Source organism: Triturus cristatus, chromosome 5_1, assembly GCF_964204655.1.
Source record: "Triturus cristatus chromosome 5_1, aTriCri1.1, whole genome shotgun sequence".
NCBI classification, from domain to species: Eukaryota; Metazoa; Chordata; class Amphibia; order Caudata; family Salamandridae; genus Triturus; species Triturus cristatus.
Genome location: NC_140587.1, coordinates 427,827,247 through 427,847,756, shown reverse-complemented (window position 1 = coordinate 427,847,756; position 20,510 = coordinate 427,827,247). Strand labels below are relative to the sequence as shown.

Below are 20,510 nucleotides of genomic sequence, written 5' to 3'. Positions count from 1 at the left end.
TATCTGAACGCTGACCGGAGCGTTTTACCGGCATAGAGCTTGCTCTAGGGGAGTTAAAATAGGGGTTTTCTCCTTCCACCTTGATACTTTCAGAACCTGTAGGTTTTCAGGTCTTTGGTGTAAAATTTTAGGGACAGGTTTCTGACAAACCCCTGGGCTGCTCCCCCCCTTGAATCTCCTCCAGTCCTCTCAGCTTGAAGCTATGGCGTACTACGCCGAAGAGGAAGATCAGTGGGTAGAATGCGATGCTTATGACGAATATGAGGAACCAGAACAATTGGAGGAGAATTTGGTTGAGGCCCTGGATACCCACGTCCTGGGTTCAGTTAATAAAGCTTTAATAAAAGCCCTAAAACCTTTTACTAAGCCGCTCCTCAAATATGGCAAGAGGAAGATGAAGGAAGTTGAGTCGGTGAAGACTAAAAAGAAAGCAAAAAAGGCGATACATACTGCTTATAAGGCAGATGATAGTCAGGCTCCCAAAAATCTGTTATTTGACCCTCAGAGTCTTATACATCCTCGTTCCTCGGAGTGGGTTCCTTGTCCTGAGGTGGCCCATTATGTGGGGGTAAACCTACGACAGGGTTTTGAAAAGGAGGTGCGCGCCACCTTAAGGTCGGAATGCCCGAGACCCTCACTGAATGGAAAGGTGGCGGACACGCCAGAGTTGGACCCGAATATGGCTACTTTTATACGCAAATTTGCGAAGGACCCGAAAAAGGGTTTGGATAGAGCCTGGCGGGGGTGCCAGGATAAACTGTTGGATGTTTCAGGCCCCCTTACCAAGATATTGGACGCGGCGGTCAACGCCAAGAATCAAAACGTTCCATTGGACACGTCGGAGGTTATGGAGTGGGCCCAACGGGCTCTGTGTTTTTTGGGCAATGCCAATGTGGCGCTGTCGACAGAAAGGAGGCGCTCCTTCTTGATGCGCATAGACTCTCAACTAGCGGAGATGGCCACGACGGAACCGGGTTCCCTAGCCAATGGCATGTTGTTTGGCGATAAATTTGTCAAAGAGATGGGCAAATACGTCGCCACGTTTTCAGCACTTGATAAGGCGCAGGCTAACATCAAGAAGGTGTTCCACACTGGTGTTTTTGATAGGGCCGGACGCGCCAGAGGTCGAGGGTCCGGCCGAGGTTATAACCAGACCTCCCGAGGTGCTGAACAAAGAGGCAGAGGTGGTCAGAAGTCGCAGTTTTACCCCTCCCGCAATAGGGGTGGACGAGGTCGAGGCCACAGAGGAGCCTACAGAGGACAACAAAATTCCGGAGATAGTTCCTATGCAGGTAACGATTTTGAATACCACAGAATGCATGGTGGGAGGTCGCATTGCGTTGTTCCTTCACAGGTGGCAAGAGATTACGGTCGATCCCTGGATTTTACAAACAGTGCAGGGCTTCCACATAGAGTTCTACGCCACTCCGACTCAGAGTCAGGTGCCCGGCTCCCTACATTTTTCCCTACAAGAACAGAGTTTCATCGTCAGGGAAGTGGAAGCGCTTCTCCAAAAGGGCACGATAGTGAGGTCTATTCCCCATCCTCGGGGTTTTGTAAACACGATTTTCTTGGTCCCGAAGAAGGACAAAGGGTTTCGCTTAGTGTTGAATCTCAGGGAGTTCAACGCTTGGGTGGTGTATCGCCACTTCAAGATGGAGGGCATCCATTTACTGAGGGACATCCTTCTAGAACAGGATTGGCTAGTTCGCTTAGATCTGAAGGACGCCTATCTGGCGGTTCCTATTTTCCCGCCACACAGAAGGTTTCTCCAGTTTCTCTGGCGCGACCAGTGGTTCGAGTTTTCCGCGATGCCCTTTGGTCTGTCTTCCGCCCCTTTGTGTTTCACCAAACTCATGAGACCGGTAGTCCAATGGTTGAGAGAACGAGGGGTACGTCTGATAATTTATCTCGACGACATTCTAATTATGGCACAGTCGAGAGAACTCTTGATGAGTCACCTGTCTTGGACGCTCCGACTGTTGCAGGAACTGGGTTTCCTTTTGAATCTAGAGAAGTCGGTTCTGACTCCATCGCAATCGATGGATTTTTTGGGCTTTCAGATGAACTCTCTCACGTGTCAGTTACTACTTCCCTTGAGGTAGAGAGTGGCAATCAGGAAGGAATTGAGGAGAGCGCTTGCCTCTCCGACAATATCATTACGGACGCTGGCTCGCCTTGTAGGCCTGTTGGCTGCGTCCATTCAGGCGATATTTCCGGGTCCCTTGCATTACAGGGCCCTTCAGAGATTGAAAATTTTGCATCTACGCAAGGTTCTCTCGTATGCGCAACAGATAGCCCTTTCAGCGGAGGCTCGTACGGAGATCAATTGGTGGTTAGACCATATGGATGCCTGGAACGGCAGAGCCATTTTCTCCTCCACCCCGGATGTAGTGATAGAGTCAGATGCGAGTCGATGGGGCTGGGGACCATGGAGACAGGGGGTCGTTGGTCTCAGGAGGAGCTGAAATTACATATAAACTGCTTGGAGCTTCTGGCGGGAGCGTTTGCGATTCGAACTCTGGCCCCGCAGAAGATGTCTTGTTGCATTCTACTACGCATGGACAATGTGTCCGCGGTGAGATACATAAATCGGCTCGGAGGGACCCGATCTCGTCTCTTGGCGGAGATAGCCAAGGACTTCTGGCATTATTGCCTGGACCATCGTCTGGTGGTGACGGCGGAATATATTCCCGGGTCATCCAACGTGATTGCCGATTGGAATTCACGACATTTACGGGACAGCAGCGATTGGAAGCTGCATCCCAGCAGTTTCGAAGCGTTGAATCTCAAGTGGGGACCCTGTGTGTTGGACCTGTTTGCGTCCAGACTCAACAGTCAGCTTCCTCGGTTCTACAGTTGGCGGCCGGACCCTCTAGCGGTCGGCTCGGACGCCTTTCTTCACTCGTGGACGACGGGCATTCTATATGCCTTTCCACCATTTGCCATGATCCCGAGAGTGTTGGCTCACACTCGCAGGCAGAAAGCGGAACTAGTCCTGGTTACTCCTTGCTGGAAAGCGCAAGCATGGTTTCCAACCGCCTTGACCTTGGTCTGTGCGCCTCCGGTGCGCCTTCGGTCGTTTCCGGACATTCTCACGGATCCTCAGGGGCTTCGCCACCCGTTAGTGTTGCAGAACCAGTTGGTTCTCATGGCCTGGAGACTTTCAGGCGTCGCTGGCAGGTGCCGGGAGTTTCGCAAGACACTCTCTTTTTCTTATCCCAGGCTTGGGCACCCTCCACACACAAGCGATATGAATCTGCTTGGAAACGATGGGTTAGTTGGTGTGGTGAGCGACAGAGTGATCCCGTGGGATCCGATATTCATCTAATCGTGAATTTTTTGTCGGAATTAGCCAAATCCGGTTTGGCATACCGGACGGTGAATAACTTTAGATCGGCTATTTCGGCGGGCCATCCGCATGTGGAGGGCAGACCGGTGGGGGAACACCCTTTGGTTTGCAAGGTGGTGCGAGGGATTCGGTTAGTGAACCATCCTCAACCTAAGTACACCGTACTTTGGGATGTTTCGGTGGTTTTGCGTTTTTTGAGGAACTGGCCGAATAATGAAGCCCTGTCTAGGAAACAATTATCGGCAAAATTGACAGTCCTACTGTGTCTAATCTCATGTAGACTGGTGTCGGATGTGCGAGCATTGGATTTGGCAGGTAGAGTATTTACTCCTTCGGGAGTTTCCTTTACGATTTCCAGACGTACTAAGACGCATTCTCCGTGTATTACATATCCTGCATTTCCTCATCACAGCAAATTGTGTGTGGTCAAGTGTTTGAAGGTTTATGAATATTGTACTAGGGAATTTAGATCTGATGTATCAGGACAATTGTTAATTGCTCTTCAGCGACCTTTTCGCCCGGTCACATCTGCAACCCTGGCCAGGTGGGTCACTTGGTTACTGGGTCTTGCGGAGGTGGATGTTTCCATTTTTGGAGCTCATTCCGTTAGGGGAGCTATGGCCTCTAAGTCCTTTGGGGCGGGTTCCCGGTTGCAAGATATCATGACTGTGGCGGACTGGTCGGCTGATTCCACATTCAAAACGTTTTATCATAAACCTATTGTGGATGTAGCTTCGGTGGTGGTGAATCAACTTTAAACTAGCATAATCGGAGCCTCCGTGGACTGCCATAGAATGAAAAATTGTCTAGCAAGCGCGACAAAGAATTTTCAATTCTATTAAGGACACGGAGGCGAGGATTATCCCACCCAAGCATTTGGAATGATGGCATTATTGTGTATTTGCTATAATGTTGTACCCACCCGGTAATCCTATACATTGCCTTCAACGTCTTTTTGTATGGACGTTACGATGTCAGTTTCCATTTCAGGAGAACAGACCAAGCAACCTTGAGGTTCTGGAGTTTTGGCATCGGCGAGGATGATACGGCTCATCAGGGAGACAACTCATCTTGGCAGTGGACAGATGACAGCGCCTCCGTGTCCTTAATAGAATTGAAAATTCTTTGTCGCGCTTGCTAGACAATTTTTCAATCTTGTCTATGCTGGTTTACCATTATACCAAATGAGGTGACCACCAAAGCTACACATGCAGCTAAATTCTCCATTTTTGACTGTGAAAACTTGACCTGTGTCATCATCCGTCATGCCCCAATTAAATCTAATTACTGGATTCTAGTGCATGCCGCCCTTGCTTGCATGTTGTTGTTTTGCATAAGGAGAAGCACTGTGTCTGACACGTAAGTTTCTTTTTAGTGAAGGGCAATATATCTTTGTGAGAATATTAAAAGGCATACTCAAGAATGGACATTCAGCAATGGGATCATATTCTGATTTTAGAGAAGCTGTGAGACATGTTCTGTTCATGCGTGGCTTATAGGGCATGAAGCTCTCTGTACATAACAATGCTCGACTATATTTTTTCAGCTATAAGCCAAACTTTGAATGCACTTTTTTTTGATAGTTTTCTATTCATCTTGGGAGAGTTCCAGGGGTACGTCACTATTACCGCATGCAGTAGGTCCTAAAAGCAATTTGGCTTGGATTGTGCATTGCAGAAAAGGCTTAAACATCAACACATGCATGTTCAGAATTGGGATATTGATTCCCAGCTTTTTCAGATGACAAACTTGGTGTGCTAGGTTCCCTTGATTTTAGAGTTTTAAGGGTACTAAGTGGATATCCTCTGGTGGCAGGATGGCCACACAACACAGCTGCTTATCAATAATAGCTGCAACATTGACATTACAGTTATGGGCTTTTTACCCTAATCAGCAGACGGTGTCGCAAAAATGGAAGTGACTAACATGCTCTTCATGTTTGAAGATTATCTGGCTTTTGTTGAAGGATTGTTAATTTGCACCGTTAGCAAGACACCAAGTATCCGATTATGAATTATAATATTTGTTTTAGCTAATAATCCATACAAAAACAAGTTGCATTTCAATTTAAAGGTAAAGCAGCTTCAATTATTAAAAACATGTTCCTCAGTCAGATTTAATAGAGGAATTACAGTCTTGTTAATTTCTACATGGATGAGATATAAGCAGCAGCAGGTTTGTGAGTCACTCCTCAGGCCCAAGTCCATGGCCTGTTTGCAGGATCTCAAATTAAATGGCCAGAATATGGGTCGAAGAAATTGCTTCGATGTCTGGTCGTTTTAAAGAAATACAGCATAAAGTGCATTATTGTCTTTGCCGCCAAATTCACAAATCCAATGGTCCGGAGGGATCTCTGGCAAAAGTCAATTTTTTCCAAAGGTTAAGCCTGTAAGAATTTCTAGTCTGAATTTAAATACAGACTTCTCTTTAGCTCGGGTGTCATTAGGTCACATATATTAGCGTTGTTTTCCCTTTGCTGACTGTATTAAATGTATCCTCGCGGGCATCATTCGGGAGCTGCTTTTGATTAGCGCATTGTTAGCTTTGGCCATCAAGCCTGGGTTATTCCAGAACTCGGACAAGCCTGTCTTCTGTAACATGTTTCTAACGAGGTCCAGCCAGTCAATTTTCATTGTGTTCTTATGATTCAGACTATCTGTAAGAGTTTTTAGGTAAATTTGTGCAGCAGTATTGGTCCATGAAAGAACAGGTTCAAACTGAACTGTAGTTCCGATCAGTGCTTAATTTGTAAACATTTAAGTGCCAGGACCCTTCCCAGAAGACCACTGCAGCCTGCACCATGCATTGCCCCTGCCAGAGCCAACATACAGTACCAACATAACACCTAGCCATCGCACTCCTACAAGTGTGACAACTCAGACAATTTCAGGCCACAAAAAGCTATAATAATGGCGTGAGAGGCTGGTATTATTCATTTTCAATCCCATTTGACTTAATAAACACGGTTTTAGTGCACATCTCAGACAGCACCCCCATATGGTTGACTGTCACTTGAGCCTCTGCTTACAATTAAATGCCAGTGCCGAGCACCGGAAACCACCGGCTCAAATTAAGCACTGGTCTGAATACTAGTTATGCGCCAGTCTTAATGCTTTCATTAGGGTGTCAGAACCTAAGCCCTGCATCTGTCACAGGAAACAATTCCCTATTTCTTTGCGGGTCCAGTACTCGTCCATAGCACCATTGTGCAGCCTCGTACAGGACTGCAGCATACACTTTCATAATACACAGTAGTATGGCTTTTATTGATTCTTTGCCAAAATTCTTCTTCCAGTGCAAGACAGCTCCAATCTGACAAATTTCTTCTCAAGCCTTTTGGTCCAAGACAAGTTTTGGTGGAAGGGAATGTCTAAATAGTTAAAGGCATAAACACATTCCAAAGTCTGTTCCCTGACCTGAAACATTTTCTTTAGTGGAGCTTAAGGTTTCAAGATCTAACTTTTGTTTTCACCACATTGATGGAAAGTTTTTGGGTTGCAAAGTAGTGCCCCTAGCCCTGCCGCAAGCGATGCATCGATAGTTCTGTTTGTGCCATCAGTACTGCGTCATCAGCAAACAAGAGGGCTGGAGCCTCTTCACCTCTACCCTTTGGACATTCAGCTTTAAATTCACAAATCATTTTCACATGTCTTCATTTATATTTAGATTAAATAATGTTTTGGATTGGAAATTCTGCTGTACATTCCCCATTAGCACCATATCTCACCCTTGCAGAAGCATCTTGATGAAGGTATTGCAAAGCACACTATAGTTTCCTGGGCTTTCCTTGGTTTTTTAATGTACTCCATAGCAGGTTTCTGTTGACTGAGTTGAATGCCATTTTCAGATCAACAAACACTAAGAAAAGGATTGATTTCTTCAATTTTGTATACTTGAAGCAGATATAAGAAAGTCTCATGGCCTGATCTATGGTTCTGACTCCTTGCCTAATAAAGGCTGCTTGTAGGTTGTATACTATCATAATACTGTCAGCCCAAACTTGTACACGATTGAGGATGATTTTTCGATACATTTTTCCAGAGCGGCCTAGCAGTGAGATTAACTGATAATTCATGGTATCTGGTTGAGATCTGTTTTTTTAAAACAGGACTAATTATTGTGGTTTCCAAGAGCTGGGTACCTTCCCTGTTTGCAAGCCTGCATTGTAAACAGATTTTAGAAGTGAAGGCTAAAGCTTGATGTTTGATTGATAATGGGGCATGGTTTATAGCAAAAAGATTATGTTTGCTTGGTGCTTGACTGTCAAATTGTGAGTTGATAGCTTAGGCTCGATTTTGTATTGCTTACATTTCAAGTCCCGCATAAAGAACCCTTGCCATTAATAGGTCGTGATCACTTTCCAATGACTTACTACTTGCAGATCTACCACGAGGTTACATGATTCAAAAGTGATCAAGATGTAGTCAATGAAAAATTTCCTAGCTATCGTATCAGAAAGTTTCAATTCTATTAAGGACTCGGAGGCGAGGATTATGCCTTCTCTCTTCACTTTTATTACCAGCAGCCAACTTTAACAAACAAAACTACTTTTCCCATGAAACCTTGGGAAATAAACTTAGTAAAGAAAAGTGTCCAATCTGAAACAGTCCTGAGCTCTCCAATCAGGGACACTCCAGTTCCAACATAGTCTGTCCTCACTGGCCCTTCATCCTCTTTCGTCGGGCAAAGTCAGCCGTTGGATCCCTTTCATGAGTCCTGTTTATTCGCATCAGAACCTACGAGGAAAAAGGTACATTGTCACTTAACGAATAGAAACTCGTCAAGCCTGCAAATGAATAGCAGTGAGACAGATATTCCATGAAAGGAATGACAACACAATAATTATTCTCAACAGTCTAGAAATCAAACTGTGTTACTTACTCAAATACGGGGTGGGTACCTTCATTAAAAACCCTAGGGCGGGATAATCCTCACCTCCGAGTCCTTAATAGAATTGAAACTTTCTGTTATGATAGCTAGGAAATGTGTTATTCTATGTCAGGACTGGAGGCAAGGATTATGCTAGTTCAAAGCTTTCTCACCACGAAGTGAGCCATGTCCAGCACTGGCTTGAAGTAGAACCTTTTAAAGGTAGAGGCCGAAGACCAATCTGCCGCGTTGAGGATATCCTCCAAAGGGGCACCCAAGCCAAATGCTTTCGAGGCTATTGCCCCTCGAGCTGAGTGAGCTCCAAAGTCCTTAATGCTTATGCCTGCCTCTTGCATAACCCACCTAACCCATCTCGCAATGGTGGGCGAAGACACTGCCTTACACGGTTTACTTAAGGCAATAAGGAGTTGTCGTTCTCCAGGGGGACGAAACTCCTCTCTCATCTCATAAACTTTCAAACACCAGACTGCACACAATATAGGGGAATCTGGGAATTCCGGATATAAGATTGTACTTGTGTGACACTTAGTCCGTCTATGCAGAGTGAACGTCACCTCATTTGGAGTAAAAATTCTGGCTGTGATATCCAAAGCTCGCACGTCAGATACACAGCGGCAGGAGATGAGGCAGAGCAACATGGCCAGCTTGGCCGACAACTCCTTCCATGACAGAAAACGGTTAGATTACCAAGATAAGGACAAGTTGAGGATCCGGTTGACATTCCAGAGGACTGAATAACGGTGTTCCGGAGGCAGAGACAGCCTGATGCCTTGGAGCAGCCTGCATACAAGGTGATGCTCTCCAACTGCCACATTGTTAAGTGGCATTTGGTCCACTGAGATGGCTGAATGAAAGGTGTTTATTGATCTGTATGCCAGACCACTAGAGGCTAGGTGGGCCAGAATATTCAGGATGTGGACCACATCGGCGTCCAAGGGATTGAGACTCTGTCGCACACACCTGCGGGACCATCTGCCCCAAGCAGACCTGTAACGTTTGACCGTGCTGTCCGCCCAAGCCCTGGACATGAGCTCTTCAGCCTTTTCCGAAATGCCCAAGATCTCCCATCATCTCTTGTAATCTTCCACGCCATGAGCCACAATGAGTTCCCCTGAATCAGGAACTTGGTCGGGGCTCAGAAGTAGATCTGGAAAGTGGGGGAGTAGGATTGGAGAATCCCAAGAAAGTTCCAAAAGAACCAGAAACCAGACTTGAGATCTCGAAAAGGGCGTGACTATTACCACCTCCGCTTGCTGTCTCCTGATCTGAGCTGTCACTCTCGTGATCATTGCGAAGAGGGGAAAGGGGTACCCTTTCTCCTGACTCCAGTCCTGGAGGAAGGCATCCGTGGCCACTGCCAGTGGATCCGGCCTCCAGCTGTAGAACAGAGGGAGTTGGTGGTTGAGCCTCGAGGCAAAAAGGTCTATTGAAAAAGGACCCCAAAGGTCATTCAACTCTGAAAAACTTCTGGGTCCAGCTTCCAGAGGCTGGAATCCCTGAAGTTGTGGGATTGAAAATCCACCACCTGGTTATCCCATCTAGGGAGGTACACCACCGTGACTGACATCTGACGATCCAGGCAGTTTTGCCAAAAACCGGCAGCCAGGTTGGAGAGGGCTTTGGACCTTGTGCCCCTTAAGTGGTTGATATAGCGAACCGCGGATATGTTGTCCATTATTAGGAGGACAGATGATTGGATGAAATCTCTCATCCAACAGTGAACGGCGAAGGAGCCTGCTAGGAGTTCCACGCAGTTGATATGTAATCTCCGTTCTTCTGGAGACCACAAGCCTCCTGTAAATATTTGCCGCACCTGGCTCCTCAGCCTACTGTGCTGGTGTCGGACTCTAGCACTAACGAAAATCACCCAACTGTTCCAGGCTTCCACGTGCTGTAGCCACCATTGAATTTCCTCCCGTGCCTCCTCGGAAAGAACCACCTTGTGGGAGTAAGGACACCCTCTGAGCAAGTACATCTCTTTGAGGCATTGCAGGGCTTGATAGTGGAAGGAGCTTGGGAAGATGGCCTGTATGGAGGCCTAAAGTAGGCCCACAATCTGGGCTAAATACCTGAGCGACACTTGGTGCTTGGATAAGGATTGTCTCAGTTTGTGTAGAATCTTTGAGACCTTCCTTGTCGGGAGACTGAGAGTGGAGGAAGTAGAGTCTACTACGAAGCCAAGAAACGTAAGCAACTGGTAGGGAGTGAGAACCGATTTCGTCTCGTTGACCACAAAGCCCAGGCTCTGGAGGAGATCTACTGCCATCCGAAGGTGACGCAGAAGGTGAAGAGGACATGCATCCATAAGGAGCAGATCGCCCAAATAAACTATCATCCTCACCCCGAGCTCTCAAACAATCCACCACTGGCTTGAGGACCTTGGAGAAGCACCAAGGGGCTGTTGACAGGCCAAAAGGAAGGGATTCAAACTCATATGTCTGCCGCCGCCAGATGAACTGGAGGAACCTCCTGTGGGGAGAGAAGACCGGAATCACCAGGTAGGCATTTTTTAGGTCCAGACGCACCATCCAGTCTGAAGGACGCAAGACATCCCTGAGGAGAAGAATTTCTTCCATCTTGAAGTGGTGATAGACCAGCCACTCTTTGAACTCACTGAGGTTGTTCACGGGGCGTTTGCCCCCACCCGTTTTGTCCACCAAAAATATGTTGCTGACTAATCCCCTGGGATGCTGAGTGGAGGGAATAATAGCCCTTTTGGCTAGGAGGTATGAGACCTCCCCGTCCACTAAGGAGGATACCTGTCGGGAAAAATGGATGGGACGGGGTCTGCACCATTGGACGGGATCGCCCATGTAATCTATGTGAAAACCTCAAACCGTTTGCAACACCCATGCGTCCCCCGTGATGGAAGTGCAGGCCTGGAAAAAATTCCCCAGCCTCCCCCTAACTTTAACCGGGAAGAAGGGAGAACACTTACCGGTATTGGCTGAGGCTGTGGCTCCTCAGTTTCCTCTGCCCTTGCCTTGCCTGCCTCTTACATGGTAGAAGATGTCAAAACTGGACCGGTCTTGATATTGACCCTGCCTGGAGCCTTGCTCTCCCGAGGGTTGATTGAAGGAACGGACGGTCGAGCGGCCCCTACCTCGACCGGCCCCACGGAAATCCCGGGGAAACACCTTCTTGATTGATGACTGTGTCTTGTCAAGGGAGGTAAAAGTGTTGAAAAATGTACCAAGCTCCTTGACAAATGGCTCACCAAAGAGGCCTCCTTGTGCCACTGCCCCTGCCTCTGAGTCAGCAAGGTCCCCAAGCTTGGGGTCTACCTTAATAAGAAGTGAGCGCAGCGCTCTGTGGAAAGGGCACAGTTGGCATTGCCCAAAGACACGATGGCCCTTTGTGCCCACCCTGAAATGGACTCTGGGGAGATCAGGGAACCTGATGTCTTGGCCTCCTCTGCCATGTCCCAGATCTTTGTGAGGGGCCCTAAAACGTCCAAGAGCTTGTCCTGGTACTCTCGCCAGGACCTGTCAATTCCTTATTTAGGATCTCACATGAACTTTTGTGGGAAAGTGGCTATTTGGGTGTCAATTTCTGGCTTGAGGGTGACTTTACCCTCCAGAGAAAGTGGTAGGCATTCTGCCAGGAGGCAGTTACGTGCCTCTTTCTCTAAAGGCTTCCGTATTCGCATCACCACATAGTTGGCAACCTTATCCACCCGAGTCCAATCCGATGAGCGGGGGTGGATGATCACATCGGGGTCAAACATGTCCTAGTTGTCCTGGGAGGGGCGAGAAGGGAGCCAAGGTCTGGAGGGGCCGGGCTTAGCGTCAGCGTCCCCTGCATCGTTGGTGGGCAGAACATCTTGTGGGGTATACAAACCGTCTCCTGCAGGTGGCAAAAGTGGTTGGGTAGCCAGAAAGGCTTGTTTGAGCCTGTCAAAGGCACTAAGATCCACCCCGTAGAGCGAGCGCACTTGGCAAGGGGGGGGAGCAGGATCTGAAGTCAGGGGAACCCCTGGAGGCCCAGGCTGGGGGGCAGGAACCATGGGTAGAGTAGACAGTCGTGCTAGGGCTTGGTCTATCTTCCGTGATAGTCTCTCCTCTAAGGGTGTCATGGCTTCGCCCACTGCTATGTAAATTGAAGCATCTACCGCTTCATAGAATTCATTGTCCCAAGGGAGGTCTGCCAGGGTATTTTCCCCTCCCTGGGAGTCTTCCTCATAGTCCCTCTCCATACTCATTGGACTATAATGTAGTTAGATGACTGTGGGTAAAGGGGGTCTGGGTGACTGACCGGGTACCCTGTCCTTAAAAGGGTTTACCTTGTGGGGCTGGGTGTCAGCCAAGTGTATAATGCGATGCTCTCGCTGACACTTGGAGCACAAATCACAGCTGAAACCCATGCAATAAAACACGGTGAATTACAAGGCAACTTTGTAAAGCATATAAACGCACAGAGCTAATTCCACAAGCAATTTTACAGGCAATCAATACAATTGAAAGGCAAGAATTCCCACAGAGTAGGAAAAGCACTTATCTCGGCTACGCCGCAGTGGAGAAAGAGGAGGAAGGGTCAGTGAGGTCAGACTATGTCGGAACTGGAGTGTCCCTGATTGGATAGCTCAGGACTGTTCCTGATTGGACACTTTTCTTTACTACATTTTTTTCCCAAGGTTTAATGGGAAATGTAGTTTTGTTTGATAAAGTTGGCTGCTGTTATTAAAAGTGAAGCGAGAAGGCAGAATCTTCGCCTCTAATCCTGACATAGAATTAAGCTTCCATAGCTGTTACCTCTATCGTTTTTTCTCGTTGGAGTGTCAGATATAGTCCTTCCATTTAGTGAGTGGAGCCTACAGGAAGCCATGGTTGATGTAAATAAGAAACTTTCCCTGGAAGTTCTGAAGTTTTGTATTGGGAATGTGGTTATAGCCCAGACAAATTCCTTGTTGATTATCCATGGGACTGGAATTAATTAATTTGGTTTCATGTTAAAATCACTTTCTATTGCTTTTATCAGGCGGCAAGTGTATGTTAAAAAGGTCTATCATTGTTGAAACATTACGCAAAGTGAAGTGATGCATATCGTTGTTTGGAGTCATGTTAATTTTGACCTTAAAAGTAAGTGAGACTGAAACCTAGTAGTTGAGCCACCTTTGGGTCTGCCCTTAGTTCACTTAGTGGCTGGGATGACATGGGATAAACTCATCCATTGACAATTCTTTTAGCGCCTAGGTCTCTTGAAAGCAAACAATTGCAGGAGTTTTAATAAAGGCCTCCCAGTCTTTGTCTTCGATTTTATGCTTTAGCCCAGCAATATTCCAGCCTATTATTGTGCCTGTTTGGAATAGGGCCCTGGCCAAAGCTATTCTCTATAGCTGTGTATTTTTTGTGACTTATAAGGCCGAGGTTAGCCAACTCCAGTCATTGCTCTTTCGACCTGCCGTTACCATGCCCCTGGTTATTGTGTGTTATTAACATAATATCCTTCTCTCGTTTTCGGTGGTAGAAGACAACCTTCAATTTGTCGAGATCCTTCTTAATCAAGCTCTTCGTTCAGGGCTATTTATGGCGCTAAAAGCCACTTTTGTATTGCGGCAGTCAGGATGTATACTTTTCATTTCCGATTGCTATACAAATTTATGGTATTGTTCCTTAATACGTTTTGCAGCTTTTATGCCCCAGTCAGCAAGAATATCTTTACTGGCTAAGGTGGTTCTTGTCAGGAACAAGTGAGCCCTTAGGTATCTGTGGGCTCACTGCAATTGATTATTCTTCTTTACAGAAATGTCACTAATGGTATGGCTTCAGTGCATACCTGATAAAGAATTTAGGATTCAGGATGTTACATAGTTCAAAATATCTTAAGCTCCTCCAGATTGATACAAAGCGGTAAACATTATTTTATTAGGTCTAATGTTATCCTCAATAATTACTTGGCCTTGGTGGGCAATTAATCTTTCAGGGATGAGCTTGGATCTTTTCAAGTCGACTTCCTGAAGTCATGTTGGTCCAGTGCTTAGTGGTCCAAGAGCTAATGATGGTTTTGTAAGAAGTCCCCCATTTTAGTCTTAACTGTGAGATCCTCTAAAAGGGATCATCTCCCTAGGTTGTTCAGTAGGCCTTAGTTATTTAATATTATTATTTTGGAATACACCATATGCTTCAAGCATAGATGATGAAAATAGTGCCTGCAGAAAGTTGTTTCTAGCATATTGGTCTGCTTCTAGGTAGATTTTAAAGGTTGTAGAATGGGATGAAGTGGTGGATGCTTTTACCAGGTGAATCATATTGTGTCTTAATCCTGGATTCCCAAAGCTTACATCTTTTTCTCCTCCCAGCATCATATTTCGTTCATCATGATTGTTGTCTGAAGTGCTTTTTTGGATAGCATTTGTAGCTTCTGTTTTTGATACATTAACATTTATTTTTATTTCAGTTCGGGATTCTTTTAATTTGAGTGTGAAGTTTACAGTTCATACCACATAGTCGACCTGGGAGAGGATTCAGGAAAAAAAATTGTATAGTCTCTATCCTCTCTGTCCTCTCCTCCTGTGAGGTGGAGTTTAGGATGATTGCCGGTGATCGTATCCTGGCTTAGTTGATCTTGCTTGTAGATAAAGTAGCTGCTTTTTTATTTGTTTTTGCCTTAGTCATTGTTTCTTTCTTAATTTTTTATCAAACTCGATGTTAGGCTATAATATTGCTTGAGGGAGATGTTCGTTCCTTGATCAGGTTGATTTAGTGTAACTAGTTCCTCAGTTGTTCCAGCAGTAAATTGCCTGTGCACTGTGTTTGAAGTGCTGGCTGGTATAAGATGGCCTAGATACTGGATGCTGTTTTTCAGAGATTTCTTACAGTACTCTAGGATTGTCTGAACTACTGCAGGCACTTTGCCTAATTTAGGCAAAGCTATGAACTATTCTGGTAATGATGTATGTTGTTTATCCCAAGGGATTTAATTGCGTCCCCTACTGCCTCTTCCATTAGTTCCATTCATTTGTCGAGTGTGGCCACACTGGTTCCAATATCACGCAGGAGCAGGATTTGATCCGCCTTCTTCAGCGAGTTCAGCAATAATGCATTGGCTATAGCATCTAGAGTACTGCACATTGATCTCATGAGTGAAAGCCCTAGTTAGGCCGGAGAAGTCTTATCTGGCTTGCTGCCATATGTGAGGTCTTGTTCTTGGATATTTAAAATGTTTTAGAAGCATTTCTGGGTGTTTGATCTCTGTATTACTCACAAATGTGTTTGTGGAGGGAGGGGTACATGGCAAAACAAATATGCCCATTTCATCCATATCCTCGTCATCTATGTGGAATGAATCTTCCTTTTAGGATTTTTAATCAGGTATGCCTTGCATTACATCTCTTAGCCATGATATGTTTATAAGGCTGAGACTTAAGTTGTTCCTCTGTCATTTAGACAATGACATTGAAGAGGTATGGTCTTGTAGTTGGTTGTTTGTTGTAAGGTCCTCATCTATTTCAGCCTTAACTATCTCAGTCTTCTGTCTGTTTTGACCTTGGTCCATTATTATGACCTTCTGGGTTTTCAGGTTTAGATTTGCCTCAATAGTCAATTTGCTGATTTCTTGTATGAGCGGGGTAGGATCAGGTTTCTTTATGTTTTCATCCACCCAATTAGCTGCTGGGTTTTACACTGTGTACTGTTGTGTCATTTAGGTGTAGTTTCTGCTCTTTCTTTATAATAGGGTGTCATTTTATTGCTCTTGTTCTTACATTTAATCCGGCCTGGGCTATTTCTGTTATTGGTCAGGATGTTAAAAATACTGTTATTTGCATCTAACAGTGTAGGAGATGCATCTTATGGGGTCATTACTATTTTACAATGAGATTGATATTTTGCAGGGTTTTGCAAAGTCATTTGTGGTTCCTCAAAGGAGAATTTAGGGTGAGGGTGGACTCCCCTGTATGCCTGGGTCAGTTGGGCCTGGTCCTTATTAAAGGCTTTTGGATCTTCCGTGCCAAGCCATGATGAGGTCTTGTGTGAAAGGTTTCTTGAGTCTGCTGCATTGCGTCCAGGAGCTCGTTGTTCTCATTGTAAGACAACCTCATTGTTATTGCGCATTCTCCGCGATGGCCTTCTAGAGACACACTTGCGGTGTTTGACTTGGTTTCTGCCCTTCCAGAATGGCATAATGTGGTGCGGAGTCTGGACTAATCTAGACCAGTAACGAAAAGGGTGACGGGTGGGACAGCATGGCCCACATGCTGTAACTGGAGCTGCCTTCACACTGGGAGAGAGAAAGAAGCGCCTCCCACCCCAAAATGCCTGTGGGCCCCTGCCCTACCGCCCTATCAGTGCGGCACAACACAGCACCCGCAGGCCGCTGAGTCGCACTCACCACAGACCTCTTCCCACTAGCGGTTATCTTCAATTGCTGTTGCAGGTCTATTGTAGGCTCCTGGGCTCACTGAGGCTGCAACTGCAGTGGGCAAACCCCAGGCCAGGGCATGGCCGAGAGCATGCCAGGGGGAGGGTAAGGGGCCAAAGGAGCATGAACACTTCTAGCTGCTTCTTGGGTCACTCCTGGCTGCTTACTTGGGCTGCTTCCAACTTCTTCCTTGGGCTTCAGGGTGTACAAGAGCTCAGAAGTTATGTCTCAGGCTACGCTGGCTGTAGGTTTGTCCTACTTCACCCAGAAATGCCACTCTGTAATATAGAATCAGGCTCACTTTAGGAATGGGTGTGTATTTCAAAGAGGGTGTTTACTCATTTACATGTGGCTTAGTCTGGTGCTAATGAGGGAAATCTCTTTTCCATGTTCCATATAGCTGAAGCATGCACAGGGGCAAAAATGCCTTTCAGTGTGCGCTAAATATGTGCACTTAGGCAATGGTATGGCTTTAAGACATTGTTTTGCACCACTCTCCTGCAGATGGTCATCTTTGATAGGTTACTAAGGTTTACTGAGGGTCATCAGGCTGCAGCCGTTGAAGGGGCCTTGCCCTCCTTCCAAAGGGAAGGCTGGATTATTCCTGCACAGACAAGTGGTAGGTATGTGTTACCTGTATCTGTTCAGAGTCCTGAATCGTGCGGGTGCCCTGAAGGACTTCACAAGAGGGGGTGCAGACATATACTGCAACTACTTTCCTGAGATCCTTTAGGTTTCCTTTCGAGGAGCAAGTGGCACTTGCAAATAATCAAGGAGCGGCGCGTCAACCTTTTCCTCATGTTTGTGTGGTGCATAATCTTGTTTGCATTCATGAAACAGCTTCACAAAAAAGTACGAAATTTTGGGCCAGATGTATGTAGCACTGGTCGCAAAATGTTACAATTTGCAACAAGCATTTTTGAGACCAGCATGTTATTATTTATTTTTTTATTGATCTTTATTCGGATATGCACTATCCATAAAAGTACAAACATTTCTCACATAATTAATCCTAGAAATGTTTACATTAATCCATCATCTTTAAGTTTTAAGAACAGGGCTCGACTATAAAACAATTCAGTGCAACATTACAAAATTATCACGCATGTTCGATAGCAGCAACATATGCTAAAGTGCCAAAGTGCAAAATGCAAATATTTCAGAAGATAGCAGCAAGGATGGTCAAATTATTAGGTTGCATTAAAAAGCCCTCAGGTTCTATCAGAAGCGGCCCGCATAAAACAATTTAATAATCATCACAAGATTATTACCAGTATTGCAAATAGCGGCATCGTGTGAGAAAGTGCCAATGTTCAAAGTGCAAAATAGGACTGAGAAAAATAGCAGCAAAAAAGGACAAACTTATTAAATTCCATACAGGGTGCTCCATACGTCCAGATATCGCTCATATAGTAGTAGTAGTACTTTATTCGAAACATTTTTTAACCTAAAAGTATACACATCCTATACAACTAAAAACGAACACCAATCCAGTTGTACGTAAAAAAGTGCATTAAATTTACGAAATTCATTAAACTAAGATATGCATGTTATTTTACGAACCGACCTATTTATTCATAGATTGGATCGCAAATTACCAATTCCTAGAGGGTTGCTATTTGACATAGTTTAGCAATAGTACTGAAGTAAGTTGCAACTGTCTACCCACTGGGGATCGCAGTCAGCAGACCACCATGTTTGTGATTCCTTTTACTAACATTTATTAAGAGTATTGCCTAGTCTTCAAAATATTTATCCCAACATTCACAAAGGGAAATTGGTCCCTTGGGTACCCATTCCCGTTTGCAAATGTGTTTCTACTACCTTTCCAAATGCATAATAATGTATTGTGTTCAAGCAATTCCACTTTGAAACTCTTTTTGTGCATGGGGAAAATTATTTTCCCCATCAATAAACCCTTTCTCTCACGCCCCAACCTATGTTGATGTTGTTTCCTTTTGATTCCCACGCTGGAAACAGATTTATTTCCTTTAATCATTTCCAGGGTGTCAAAGCAATATAGAAAGTAGTGAGTACCCAAAAGCAAGTACTTTTGTGGGTGTTTCCAAGCATTTCAGGTCATTTCACACCTTCCCTCCCTTCAGAGACCATTTAACATACGAAAAAATACGTGTGAGTAAATCTTTGCTCAAGTGTAACTCCATGTGTAGTCAATTACCAGATTTTCGCTCATAAGAAGGCATTTGCCTGTGTAAATTGAATGGCGCTGTGAACGGGGCCCATGATGCTTTGCTGACATGGAGAGAGACGATAACCACATGGATAGCTCACACTAGCTTTTCACAAGAGTTATTAAAGTGAAACATGATCAAACAAATCACAGTCGTCATCAGAAGAATTAACTGATGTCTGCTTGAAACTGACTACTAACTGATTTCCAAATATCGACAGTTTCAGTACCCCCTTCCCAGACATGACGGCCCCCTGCACCACCCTCTTTCCATGATGCACTTGGCAGCCCTCACCAGCCCCAGGAAATACAGACGACCGGCTCTTAATCTGACAGGTACGAGCGAGTTTCATTGCTTCTAAAAACACGAGAAACAGGAAGGGCGATAAAGATCTCTTCCTCTGTCCGGGACACTTCTATAAAATTGTATCTTCATTTCCCAAAAACATGCAAAAGTGAAGAAGCGAGCCAGCAAAGAACCCCTCTGGCACACTCTGCGAGATCTACACACCAGAACAACACGCAGATTCGGAATTTGGATGCGGACAGCTCCAGACTTCCTCTCCAGTTGGCTCCAAAGTGCATGTCAGTGTCCAAACATAGGTCTGCTGTTTCCTAACCACTGTGCAGACACTTCAGTGCTAATAATTCTGACCCAGCCTGCTAATTCCCTCTACGCTTACCGCAGTAAGAGGGATGTATGACCTAATACTGAGGCTGGAAAGGCTCTTGGGATGTGTTGTCAGCCATTCACTGGTTATTTCAAAATCGATTGCAAATCACACTCTTCTCTCCATTGGCTGCACTTCAACATCCTTGCACTTTACAGACAGACACAATTTGGAATGCAAAGAACGAAAGCGTCAGCGTCAATTCAAATGCAACAAACTTTACACTAGGAACTGTATGAAATTAATCAGTATACACCCTCTAAAAATGATATAATATAGCCTGAGAGCCGGCGGAAGCGGGCCCTACCGGTCATTAAAGGCTCGTTCCAGCCAGGCCCGGACTGGGACCCAAAACCGGCCCTGGTAAAGTGCTCGGCCGCACTCCCCCTACCCCCCGGGGGGTTGGGGGTGCCACCGAGCTCTTTGCCAGGGCCGGTTTTAGGCCGATCTTGTTTCAGTGCCAATTTTGCAGCTATGCTGCAAAAACGGCCCTGTAACAAAAACGGCCCCCAGGGGTCCAACACAGGCCCCCCCACCTGTGCGGCCCACCAGGGGATTGTCCGGTGCCCACTACGGCCAGTCCGACCCTGGTTCCAGAGTTACAGACCCGAGCTGAAGGCCTTTCACACTGGAGCAGGCCTTTAATGGCCAGTACAGCCTGCTACAGAGGGCTCTAAGGCTATTAGAACATTCTGCCCCTAGAGGGCAGAATACTCTAATTTTTAAAACAAAGTCCTCAAGGTGCCGGATGGGTTGAAATACCCTCAGGCTCTGTGAGGCCTTTGTTAAACATTACAATGTTGGAGTTCCAGGCTTTTTTTTTTTTTGCAGAGTTTTATATAGTGCAAACTTGACCCGAATCCAATCGGGTATCAGAGCAATTTACATAGCACCAGTTACGTTACATGAGGACACACATTAATTTTTTTGTTAGGCACGGGGAGATTAAGTGATTTGCTCAGTATCACAGAATGTTCAGTGTCATTACCAAGACTCGAACCCAGTTCCCTAGGTCGAGCGCCCTAGCCGTTAGGCCAACTCCTCTCCC

The 20,510-nt window shown here is 45.7% G+C and overlaps 1 protein-coding gene and 1 long non-coding RNA gene across 3 annotated transcripts in view; one reads left to right on the top strand and one right to left on the bottom strand.

Annotated features, from left to right (window-relative positions):
- The first annotated feature begins 202 nt into the window (after positions 1 to 202).
- LOC146831000 (uncharacterized) lies at positions 203 to 6,730 on the top strand. Its single transcript, XM_085603824.1, has 2 exons — positions 203 to 1,292; positions 6,648 to 6,730. The coding sequence occupies exons 1-2, from the start codon at positions 203 to 205 to the stop codon at positions 6,728 to 6,730; spliced, it is 1,173 nt and encodes a 390-aa protein (XP_085459950.1).
- Positions 6,731 to 7,855: 1,125 nt separating this feature from the next.
- LOC146830999 (uncharacterized) overlaps positions 7,856 to 20,510 on the bottom strand; it is a 364,002-nt gene continuing 351,347 nt past the window's right edge. For both annotated transcript variants that reach the window (XR_014961506.1, XR_014961507.1), the window contains one exon: positions 7,856 to 8,088. This is a non-coding gene — a long non-coding RNA (uncharacterized LOC146830999). The remainder of the gene's footprint in view (positions 8,089 to 20,510) is intronic.